The following is a 12,328-nucleotide window of genomic DNA, read 5'->3' as shown; positions in this document are numbered from 1 at the left end:
GAAATGCATATTAATTATTTCATAGAGTAACTTGCCCAAAGCATAGCTGATAACTTCCCAGAGTGAGGATTTAATCTCAGGCTGACTCCAGAATTTATGTTCTATGAGAATTTGGTTGGGAGAAATGAGAATTTGCTGTTTCTACATATAAAAGTTAATAAGAATTTGAGTTTTTAATAAGGATTTAAGTGAAGTAGGTTAGGAAAGGATGAAGCAATTCTGCACCTACCAATTAGGGTTCAATAAAAACTTTAGTGCATCAAGCAAATAGTATTAATAACAAATAATCAGCTAGAGCTAGAGACTGGGCTATTTAGTACACCCATCCATGAGTAACTAGTACAGAGATGTAATACAAAGGGACTTTTGTAGATTCAGAGGGAGAAATGAAACAAAACATTTTCAATGATGCCTATAATGAAGTCTATCATCCCAATTACCTTTGGATCCAGTTTGAATAAGTCAGAAATCACTCTAGAATTTTCATGTATTTTTCATGTATAAGTTTTGTTCTGATGTTTCTCACTTCAGGTATTGTTACCCCCTTTCCCAAACCCCTTATACCTCTACTATAGCACTGATACACTCTTTTGAAGTATTGGTTTAGATTTGTCTGTCACCTTTTCTCGTTTATAAATTCTTTAAAGGCTTAGTTATCTTTGTAAACTGAGATCCTGGCATAAAGCTTTGCAGAGAAATGTGCAGTATTTATTGAACTAAAATAAATTTAAGACAACAATTCACAATCTTGTAAAATCATTTTTAACACATATTACTAATCAGATTACCTAGCCTCGGATCCAATATTAATAAAATTAATCATTTTAAGAATCTTACCTTTCTCTGAAAGCAAGGAGTTTTCACTGAAAACTATTAAAAAGTATAAATAATAGCCATTTTGTTTCAAGAGAAGATAAAATTACTAGCCACAAGTACAACATATCTTGAGATTCTTTAGAATTATACTAAATCCAGTTGAGATTAATAATTCTTTCCCAAGTTAGTAATAACAGAAGGAGAAATACACCTCTGTAAGAAACTAGACTGAAACAAAGACCTCACTCTTCTTTTCAAATAATAAAAGGCAACAGAAATACTTGCACAATGATACCTAAACTATTCACACATACTCAAGATCAAAGTCACTGCTCTTCCTAATATGCTGTTGAGTCTGACACTTGGTTTAACACTCACCATTTGTTTGCATAGAAGGTGCAATATTTCAGAAAGCAAGACCCCAGCTCTTCCAACAGGAAGTAAAGGTTTGCTAAATTCTCTGTAAAAGACAGGAGTAGTGATTAAGTACCTCTGAACAAACTCCCTGCTCTAGAATAGTAGGCAAACAATGTGTGCCAAAAGAACAGATATTACACAACCTAAATAATAATGGGCAAGAGAAAGCTCCAAGACATGCTCTAAGTAATGTTCAGTAGTAGTAGTTCAGACTTTAAGTTCACTTTCTGCTTCATGGAGAAGCTGGAAAGGGACCTCAGAATTCCTGGCTTTTGCCTTTTTAATTGCCTCAGTGATAGAAGCAATGCAATGACCAGTTTCAATGATCTATTTACATAAATGCCACTTCAAGTCTAAAAGAGAAAAGCACCTTAGGTAACAGGGAGCTGCAAAGCTTAGTTATCAAGTATTTTTAAGAAAGGAAGTTTTTCTTCAGAATATGGAAGAAACAGAAAGGGACCATTTTTCTGATAGTCTAAATCAGTAGTTCCCACACTGTGTTTCACAGGATATGAATACTTATTCCTCAAGAAAAGGATTCTACAACTAAATGAAGCAATGCTAAATTAAGCAAGTCTCAATTAAAAAAAAATTATGTTTTATTTTTTTAAGTATGCTCTTTGCCCAATGTGGGGCTTGAACTCACAATCACGAGATGAAGAATCGCATACTCTACTGACTGAGCCAGCCAGGCACCCACAGTTAGTTTTATTGTTTTATTTTACTACAGAATTCTCATAATCTTTAATGTGCTGTGAACCTCCAACAAAAGGGACACACAGATATGGAGTTTGACTACATGAACAGTTTTTGGGGAAATAGTAATGTTGTAAAAAAGAGTTTAGGAAAAATTAAGTCTGTACAACGCAGCAATAATTTCCCACTTCTGTGCATATCTAGGAATACCTAAGATGCAGTTCTTTCGATTACAAGCAGAGCAGGTACTATGCAGGTGTCAGTCTGACAAGCTATTAAGTAGAAATAACTCCTTACAGCATTTGAGCAAGGACAGACATAAAAGTCAGATTAACATTAAGTTTCCAGGAGCAATAGCTTTTCAACTAAGTGATTCTGGAGGCCTATCTATAAACACTGCTCATCTCAATGAACCACAGGTTTATCATATCCCCATGACTTCTCCACTGTAGATACAGTGTAATATAACATTTTTATACTGAAATGTCTTTAAAAAACTAAAGTATAGTTGTATTAGTTTCAGTTGTACAACATAGTGATTTGACAAATATATATATATATTTGTATATATATATACATATATATATGTATATATAAAATAAAATGCTTACCACAATGAAGTGTAATTACCATCTGTCACCATACAAAGTTATAATAATATTGGCTATATTCCCTATGCCATACTTTTTATGCCCACGACTTATTTAACTTTTTAACTGGCAGTTTATACTTCTTAATCTCCTGAATTTAGAAGTCTTTAAGAGTCACAGGCTGTATCCAAGAGCCTCCAAAAGCACTAAGGGAACAGCGGTGCACTTGAGTCAACTGGTAAAGTTTGGCATCAGTTTAGCTTGATATACACATACAAAAAAACAAAAACAAAAAACAAGTACAACTTACATGATAAGTTCTCTCATGGAGATTCCGCCTTCTTTTAACATGGGGGTTACCAGTTCAGCAAGATACAACCAAATATGGGGAATATCAATAGCCATGTCATCTGCCAATTCCAACGTTTCTGAAAAACTGAAAAAGAACAAGACAAAAATTCATAGAAATGTAATTCAAAAGTTAAGATTAAATAAAGAGACCAAAAATCAGTCAGCAAATACCTATTAAAGCACCCACTGTATTAGGTACTATGCCAGGCATAAAGTAACTAATAAGGGATCCCTGGGTGGTGCAGCAGTTTGGCGCCTGCCTTTGGCCCAGGGCGCGACCCTGGAGACCTGGGATCGAATCCCACGTCGGGCTCCCGGTGCATGGAGCCTGCTTCTCCCTCTGCCTATGTCTCTGCCTCTCTCTCTCTCTCACTGTGTGCCTATCATAAATAAAAAAAATTAAAAAAAAATAAAGTAACTAATAAATAAATGAATTCCTCTTCTAAAGAGCTTATATTCGTGGAGGAGAAAGAACAGCAGAAACAAAAGCATGCCTGCAGAAAGGGCTAATATCTGAAGAATGTGAACTATGGTACCAGGATGTCCCAATCTAGAGGGTGGTTTTAAGATACCTCTCTATGAAGGTGACACATGGAAGATTTCAGTATGAAAACAAGGGAGTCAATGTTAAGTTCCGAGGGAAGAGATATACAATCTAATCCTACACTATCTAATGAGTTCACCACAGCTGAGTATCACATTCCCTGGGTCAGTCAGGACATCTGGTGTAAAATAGACCAGACCCTAAGAGAAGAAAAGACAAGAACCCTAGTCCTCGAGGAGTTTACAATAGGGAAAGAAACCAGTTGGATATAAAAAAGTCTGATAACATTACTAATAACATCATGATATATTAAAACTATTGTATCTTTTCAAAAAAGCTAGTGGTTTCAGGCTTTCATGTTACGAAAATTTTTTCTATTTTTCTTTCTTTTTTTAAATTATTTATTTATGATAGTCACACACACAGAGAGAGAGAGAGAGAGAGAGAGAGAGAGGCAGAGACACAGGCAGAGGGAGAAGCAGGCTCCATGCACTGGGAGCCCGACGCGGGATTCGATCCCGGGTCTCCAGGATCGCGCCCTGGGCCAAAGGCAGGCGCTAAACTGCTGCGCCACCCAGGGATTCCCGAAAATTTTTTCAACGTGAAATTAAATAAATGGGATTTAAATATGAAACTTGGGCAAGTCAAATACAGAATATCAGTACAATCTTACTTAGGGTGAAAAATCACAGCTATTCATTTAGAAGTATAAAAATATAATTCAACACTTTGTTAATTAGTCCCATATACAGCATATTAAAAAGGACAAAAAAAAAGTAAATTTAAGTAAAGGGGACGTACACAAGGACATACATGTAATCATAAAGGAAGGGATGAGTGAGTGAAGGGGCACAGGCAGGTATATTTGTCTTCACAGCCTTCCAGATCTCTGCATACAGAAAATAACAGGCTTTTCACTGTAGTTCAGTTTTTAGCTAGAGTACGTCACTTAGCGTACCTACTATAGAAGTTTACACGTCATTAAAATTTTTGCACATAAAAAGAGATACTGCTACAAGGCAGGGTTACCTTTCTGAAGGTACCATTTCAAAATAGTTTGTAGCTCTGTGACATTACTTATCTCTGGACTTCATGAATCCTTAATGTCAACTTTTTGACCTCACAGCTCATAATGATTTGACACCTACTTGCTGTACAACAGATAACTTGACTATTTTCTCATTATGTGCACACTTTAAGCTCAGTTAATGTGCCACTGATGGGATATAATCTGGCTGGACTCCATGATTTCTGGGCTAATCATCCTATAAAGTCAATTCATGTTCCATGACTTAGTGGCATAGATTAAGCTGTTTAATGAGCCCATGAGACAATTGTAGCTGTCCGGGTCTCTCAGCAGTTGATTTATGATTTTCATCTCATATTACAACTAGAAGATACCCATATTCTTGCCTTGGTTTTCTATTTCTTTTCTTTTTTAAAAAAGTTTTTAAAGATTTTGTTTATTTATTCATGAGACACACAGAGAGAGGCAGAGACAATAGGCAGAGGGAGAAGCAGGCTCCTTTCAGGGAGCCTGATGCAGGACTCAATCCCAGGACCCTGGGATCACTCCCTGAGCCTAAGGCAGAGGCAGATGCTCAACCACTGAGTCACCTAGGTGTTCCCCCCCTTTTTCCTTAAGATTTTTAATTTATTCACTTGAGGGAGAGAGAGAGACAGAAAGAGCACAAGCAAGGGGAGAGGAAGAGGGAGGGGGAGAAAGAGACTCCCAACTGAGCTGGTCCCAGGACCTGGCGATTATGACCTGAACTGAAGGCAGACGCTTAACAATCTGAGCCACCTAGGTACCCCTTTGGTTTTCTATTTCTTAATTAGTCAGTTCATCATGGGACAGTCTGTAGAACACAATCATTGGTCAAATCCATACTGCTGATAAAAAAAAAAACGTATTTGGCTGAGCATAGGGTTTCCGTAGAATAAGCTTGTAAGCGGCTTATTTCTTTTCAGACTTACAGTTCCTAAATCTTTTTGTACATTTTTTTTTTAAAAAAAACCAATGGTGTACAAAAGCTTTGGATTATTACATAGTCTGTAATAATGCATTGCATAATACACATTTTCTGCTGGCTGAATGAACAAAACAGCTATACCGTACTCTTGCTTCTCCTTACAGAGTGACCATTATGGACTACTCTAATGGTGAAATCCACAGGTGGGACTTTAGGTATCCCTCCCTCCTTCTCAACCAAGAAGGCTCTACTTTTCTTTACTTTATAAACTGAGTTCCTATCTAAAATTTAAATAAAAGGGTACATGGTTAAAAGTTAAAAATTTTTTTAGTTCAGAAATCTGCTGAAAAGGCAAAAAATAATCTTCCATAATTGGAAATGGTTATTAGCAGCATCTCCTACAATTTCATTGTGATAATTAAAAAGCATATCATGATATAGATAAATGAGAGAGAGACACAGTGAAGACATCTAAAAATCAGATTGGTCAAGTATCATTATGACTGGTTTAAAGAGAATCTTACAGGTAAAAGGAAGAAATAAATGAAGATGAAAGCTTCTTATACTCCAGTATCATATTTAAAGGATCACTACAAAAAAGTTATTATTATTATTATTATTTTTTTTTTATTTAGGATAGTCACAGAGAGAGAGAGAGAGAGAGAGAGAGACACAGGCAGAAGGAGAAGCAGGTTTCATGCCGGGAGCCCGACGCGGGACTTGATTCCCGGACTCCAGGATCACGCCCTGGGCCGAAGGCGGGCGCCAAACTGTTGAACCACCCACGGATCCCCTATAATTTTTTTTTAAATTGGCACCTCCACAATTTGCATCTGAAACTTACTCTGAATGTCTGTGTAAACTCTGAATAGCAGGATAGAACTGCCATAAGTGGCAGGAAAAGTTCCCTAGAGTAGTTGAGGAGGAGATAAGATTTCTCTCCAACAAAAAAAAAAAAAAACAAACAAACAAACAAAAAAAAAGATTTCTCTCCAACAAATATTTCCTAAAATGAAACACACAGGGTACATACTGTATGTCTACTGACAACTCCAATTTTTACCATCCTGGTTTTTCATCTGTTTATCACACTCCCCCCCCCCCTTTTTTTTAAGATTTTATTTATTTTATTCATGAGAGACATGGAGAGAGAGGCAGAGATGCAGGCAGAGGGAGAAGCAGGCTCCTTGTGGGGAGCCCGATGCAGGACTCGATCCTAGGACCCTGGGATCACGCCCTGAGCTAAAGGCAGACACCCAACCGCTGAGCCACCTAGATGCCCCTTAAGGAAGTAGGGAAAGGGACGCCTGGGTGGCTCAGCAGCTGAGCATCTGCCTTCTGCCCAGGGCATGATCCTGGCGTCCTGGGATCAAGTCCTGCATCGAGCTCCCCACAGGGAGCCTGCTTCTCCCTCTGCCTGTGTCTCTGTCTCTCTCTGTCTCTCATGAATAAGTAAATAAAATCTTTAAAAAAAAAAAAGGAAGTAAGGACAGAGGAAGATGAAGTAGCTACTGAGACACAGAAGTGTTAATTTCATTTTCAGTATAAATAAAAGGTGGTGGTTGTGTATTGCTAGAAACAGCATCAACACAAGCAACACCACCAGCACCACCACCACCACCAATGAAATTATAGAGATGATGTCTGAATATGACACTTTTTTCTCAAGGAATCCCCCTCAAAGGGAAATGCCAACATATGAAAGCCTAGAAATCAAGTTAGCACCTCACAAGTTCAATGAAGCAATGAAGCAAGATCGTACCTCCTGGGGTCTTTCTAGATATAAATAAACTTAATAGTATAGTTTGAAGAAAGAGAGAAAGGGTAAACAGTTATTCAGCATTCTCAATTCTAAAATTATCTGGTGACTGACTATATCTTAATAGATAAGAAAGAAGCATTTATAAATTAATATAATTGTGACCTCAACTGTAGTTTGCAGGGGCTCGAAACTATAATTTCAAGTTGGCTAGGAAAAGAACTCAATATATTTGTGAGGATGTGGATACTCATTTGCTCTATTTACACTAGCTGGTTATTGAAGTGAATCAATTTTTTCTTTTTAAACTGGGAAACCATCTAGGTCTTAAAGGGCAACAATCACAGAAACTTTAGCCATAGTTTCATACTAAGGTAACTACTTATTAAGGTAGATGGCCTTAATCCAGTCACACTCAGTGTATTCATCCCGATTTATCTTATTGCTGAAAGATAGATTAATAATCCTAGGGGTAAGTATATATTTTCTAGGACCTTGAAGAGACCATCATCATTCTTCATAAAATCAAATGAGTAAATATTCCTAAATACATTCAACTTTGGCATTTAATCCTTACCTTATTCTAAGGAATTAACCATATCTGAAAGACATACCGTTGCATTTCATCACATGTGCATTTAATTTACAAGAATATACTACGAGCCCGGCCAAAAAGACACAAAGAGAAAAATAGTGCAGAATTTTTAATGCTATTCTACCCAATGAACATATCCCCTGAAGATGAAATGTGACATGTGAATCTGGTGTTCAGCCTTCAGGAGGTCTTAGTTCCTGATTTGAGAGTGGGCACCTGGCAGTGCTGTGTTTCTATGTTTTTCATTTGCACAACATGGCTCCTAAAACAACATTTTTTACCATATGAAATTTTTGCCTTAAACATTAATTTCACCTTAAACATCAGAACCCAAGCCTGGGTAAAAATCTGGGCTGTACCACAAAGAAGCCAATCCATGCACATGTAATGATAACAAACTTATTAGAACTTGATCTGATGAGTATATAATAGTGACAGCCAGACTTCATCAAAACAGGCAGCAACGAGAATCATAATGAAACCAATCTGGAACAGACTAAATCATTAACAATTTGGAGTTATACATGCTTCTATAGGGGTAGAATGGACAGACGAGCATTCATTGGCCAAAATAACCATGGTTTACTGAAAGGATAAGGCTTATTTTAAAAAGGTTTAAGTCAATTTTCCAAAATTTTCCTCACACAAAAAAAGCTTTTGCCTCAAAGAACATACAGGGTTTACATGTAAATGGGCTGGTGAGGGCCTGAGTTTCTCCGAGGTTAAGAGGTCTCTGCTACCTTATTTACACCATAATACAGGTCTAACAATAAAATTTAGAAAACCAAGAGATAACCCTTCATTCCCTAGCACAATCTACCAAATGCTGTAATCTCCACCAACAAACTATCAACATATTACACATCAACACATTATATTGGACATAGTTTTATTCTATGGAAATTAGTACTTAAAAATATATGTACTTTTGAGCACAGTGAGTAACTACCACTCTTGAGGAGGATACTAACCCTTTGAAAATGTCCTGTTTGCTGAGTTTTTCTGACTGCACCAGCTGATAGAGTAATTGGCCCATGTGATCCCTGGTGATCTGGCTCCTTTCCAGGGTGGACTCTACTCCCATTCTCACAAACACATGTAGCAGGCCCTGGGCATTCAGCTCTTCCACACACTGCATGGCTTCCTGTTCAAACAGCAAATGAAAAGCTTACTCTAAAATCTGGATCCCATTACAAGAGCGTTAAAATAAGTTTAAAATCTTTTACATATGACAGTCAATAGAAAGCTCCACAAACAAGACAGTCTTCATATATTTTTTAATTTTTTAAAATTTTTTTATTTTTAGTTTTTAATTTTTTTTCATATATTTTTAGACATTAATAGAGCTTGGTAAAATGCAGGCTGATCTGGGCCATATTAGTCATATTTTAAAACAAAAGAATAGAAAATTGTTCTAAGAGTAAAGTGTTTAGGTTAACAATTTTACTACAGATCGCTCAAAGAAGCAGAGTCAAAAATGTATTTTTCTACATAATGCTTACCCATGTTATGATCATTTAAAAAAATGAATATGGTATATTATGAAACAGAAATTCACGATCATGAGTCAAACGACTTAAAGTGGCAACTGAGATAATATTGTTTGGGGATGTTAATATTTGCAAAATATTCAATAAAGAAGGTATTCCTTCATAGGGAAGTTAATATGGTTAGCTTAAGTACTAAACACCTTTTAGGAAGTTCTTGGACTGTGGGGCTTGTGAAATGGTCCTTACCATGGGGTGATCTGGCTAGGTCCATATCTTTGAAGCCTGACAGCCAGGGTTGCTGAATCACCAATACAGCAGTGTGCCTCTCTGCCCTCAGCTATCTCAACTTTGTCTGAATCCAAAATCCTTTGGTTGAACCTCTGAAGAGAGTAGCTCTTCTGAGGGGGAAAATGCATGTGAGAAGGGCAGCCTCCTGGCTGAGGAAGGAGGAGGGCACACCTAGATTTCTCACTGTTGCTCTATTTATCCTCTGCTATTTTATTTCATACCTCCCCCACATCTACTTTTTATCTAAAAAACTTTTAAACTACAGAGTAATTGAATAGTACAATGTACACATCTATAACTTCAACTGAGATTCATCAACTGTTTTCTTTACATATATGTAAGAAATTTAGTATCAATACAAAGTCAATAAAAATACTATCTGATACGGGGGGCTGCGTGGCTCAGTCAGTTAAGTGTCCAACTGGTGATTTCAACTCCGGTCAGGATCTCGTGGGTTGTGAGATTGAGCCCAGCATCCGGCTCCACACTTAGCAGGGAGTCTGCATGAGACTCTCTCCTTCTGCCCCTCCTCCCACTCAAGCTTGCTTGCTCTCTATAAACTAAATAAATAAATCTTTTAAAAGTATACTGATATATAGTATATATTCAAAATTTCCACATTGTCCCCAAATGTCCATTATAGCTTTTTCTTGTTCCAGGATACAACTAAAAACCTGACATCACATGTCAGGATGCATGATGTCTCTTTAGACTCTTTTAATCTAGATCAGTCCTTTCTTTTGTTTTTATCTTTTTACGACATTCACATTTTTGGAAACAGTTGGCCCAGTTGTCATGTAAAACTGTCTTAATACACTTCTAACCCATCAAACCTTCTTTTCTCAGCCCCATCTACACCTTATACACATTCCTAGCCTACTAAATAAATGGCTACTCATCCTTCTAATTTCTAGTTTCCAGAATGTTGCTGCTGTCTATTCCCTATGTTCTTCATCCTTGTGAGTTTTTACCTCATTTTAAAGCCTAACATCATAATAATGCTTTTCAGGAGACCATGGAAATGAATGCACATATCTTTAGTATTTAACCTGAATTGATTGTCTTCATTTTTTTTTTTTAAGATTTTTATTTTTAAGTAATCTCTACAGCCAATCTGACATCAAGGGTCTCATGCTCTTCCAACAGAGCTAGCTAGGTGCTCCATGAAGTGATTAAATATCTTCCCATGGAAATTTATTTACTGAATCTGTGTACAGGGTCAACTAAATATATCAATGTACTTCTTTTAAAAAAATTTTATTTTTAGGGATCCCTGGGTGGCGCAGCGGTTTGGCGCCTGCCTTTGGCCCAGGGCGCGATCCTGGAGACCCAGGATCAAATCCCACATCAGGCTCCCTGTGCATGGAGCCTGCTTCTCCCTCTGCCTGTGTCTCTGCCTCTCTCTCTCTGTGTGACTATCATAAATAAATAAAAATTTAAAAAAAAAAAATTTTATTTTTAGTCATTTCTCTATACTTAACATGGGGCTCAAACTTACAATTCTGAGACCAGGAGTCACATGTTCTACCAACTGAATCAGCCAGGTGCCCCCTAAATCATGGTACCTTTAATGTCACAGTAGTTCATAATTGTGCCCTTTCCCTGATTTTCTCATGGTTTGGTTCTCATTTCTTTCAGTACTCAGCTGACTGACACCTCCTATAGTCTCTGTGACTGTCCAATCACTAGCTATCATATCACCTTGTTTTAATTCTCTGAACTGAAACATTACTTTTCTTTTTGTATTTGTTGTTTACTTATTACCTAAATTTAGGCAGCTCTGTATCTCCCATTAGATGGTAAGCTCCACAAATGACCTACAGAAGTAGACTATATTGTTCACTATATACACTACAGAATATCCAGGCAGTCTTCCCTAGAATGTGGCTGGCACATTTTAGTTTTTCAGTTAACTATATATCACAGAGGCTAAAAAACACAGGGTGTGGAGTCAGACAAATGCGGGTTTGAATCCTGGCTCTGCTACTTACTACTTACTACTATGTGAGTTTAGGAGTGTTACAATTTCTTTTTCTTTCTTTCTTTCTTTCTTTCTTTCTTTCTTTCTTTCTTTCTTTCTTTCTTTCTCTTTCTTTCTTTTCTCTTTCTTTCTTTCTTTCTTTCTCTTTCTTTCTTTTTTTCCTTTCTTCCTTCCTTCCTTCCTTCCTTCCTTCCTTCCTTCCTTCCTTCCTTCCTTCCTTCCTTTTTTCTTTCTTTTTTTTAGGATTTTATTTATTTATTCATGAGACAGAGAGAGAGAGAGAGACAGGCAGAGACACAGTCAGAGAGAGAAGCAGGCTCCATCCAGGGAGCCCGATGCGAGACTCGCTCTCGGGACTCCAGGATCACACCCTGGGCCAAAGGCAGGAGCTTAACTGCTGAGCGACCTAGGTGTCCCACAATCTCTCAGTCTTGACCTCCTAATACAGGGTTATCCTGAGGAATGCACATAGGAAAAGGACTTGGCACACTGCCAAACACAAAACAAAGGCTCAATAAATATTAATTTGTATTATTATTGTCTTTTTTATTTTTATTTTTATTTTTTTAAAATTTTTATTTATTTATTATAGTCACAGAGAGAGAGAGAGTGAGAGAGAGAGAGAGGCAGAGACACAGGCAGAGGGAGAAGCAGGCTCCATGCACTGGGAGCCCGACGTGGGATTCGATCCCGGGTCTCCAGGATCGCGCCCTGGGCCAAAGGCAGGCACTAAACCGCTGCGCCACCCAGGGATCCCTATTATTGTCTTTTAAAGATTTATTTATTTGACATACAAACACACAATGCAAACTTGGGGAGGGGTAGAAG

General features: G+C 37.4%; 1 protein-coding gene across 14 annotated transcripts in view; it reads right to left on the bottom strand.

Moving 5' to 3' along the window:
• The window catches only part of EIF4G3 (eukaryotic translation initiation factor 4 gamma 3), a 330,614-nt gene that overhangs the window by 18,553 nt on the left and 299,733 nt on the right, over positions 1-12,328 (bottom strand). For all 14 annotated transcript variants that reach the window (XM_038531720.1, XM_038531722.1, XM_038531709.1 and 11 more), the window contains 3 exons: positions 8,713-8,885; positions 2,830-2,955; positions 1,195-1,276 (listed from right to left, as the gene is read on the bottom strand). In XM_038531720.1, coding sequence (XP_038387648.1) covers positions 1,195-1,276; positions 2,830-2,955; positions 8,713-8,885 — 381 coding nt within the window. The remainder of the gene's footprint in view (positions 1-1,194; positions 1,277-2,829; positions 2,956-8,712; positions 8,886-12,328) is intronic.

This window comes from Canis lupus, chromosome 2 (assembly GCF_011100685.1).
Source record: "Canis lupus familiaris isolate Mischka breed German Shepherd chromosome 2, alternate assembly UU_Cfam_GSD_1.0, whole genome shotgun sequence".
Taxonomy (NCBI): Eukaryota; Metazoa; Chordata; class Mammalia; order Carnivora; family Canidae; genus Canis; species Canis lupus.
The sequence above is the reverse complement of the archived record's forward strand: the minus strand, read 5'-3'. Positions and strand labels throughout refer to the sequence as shown.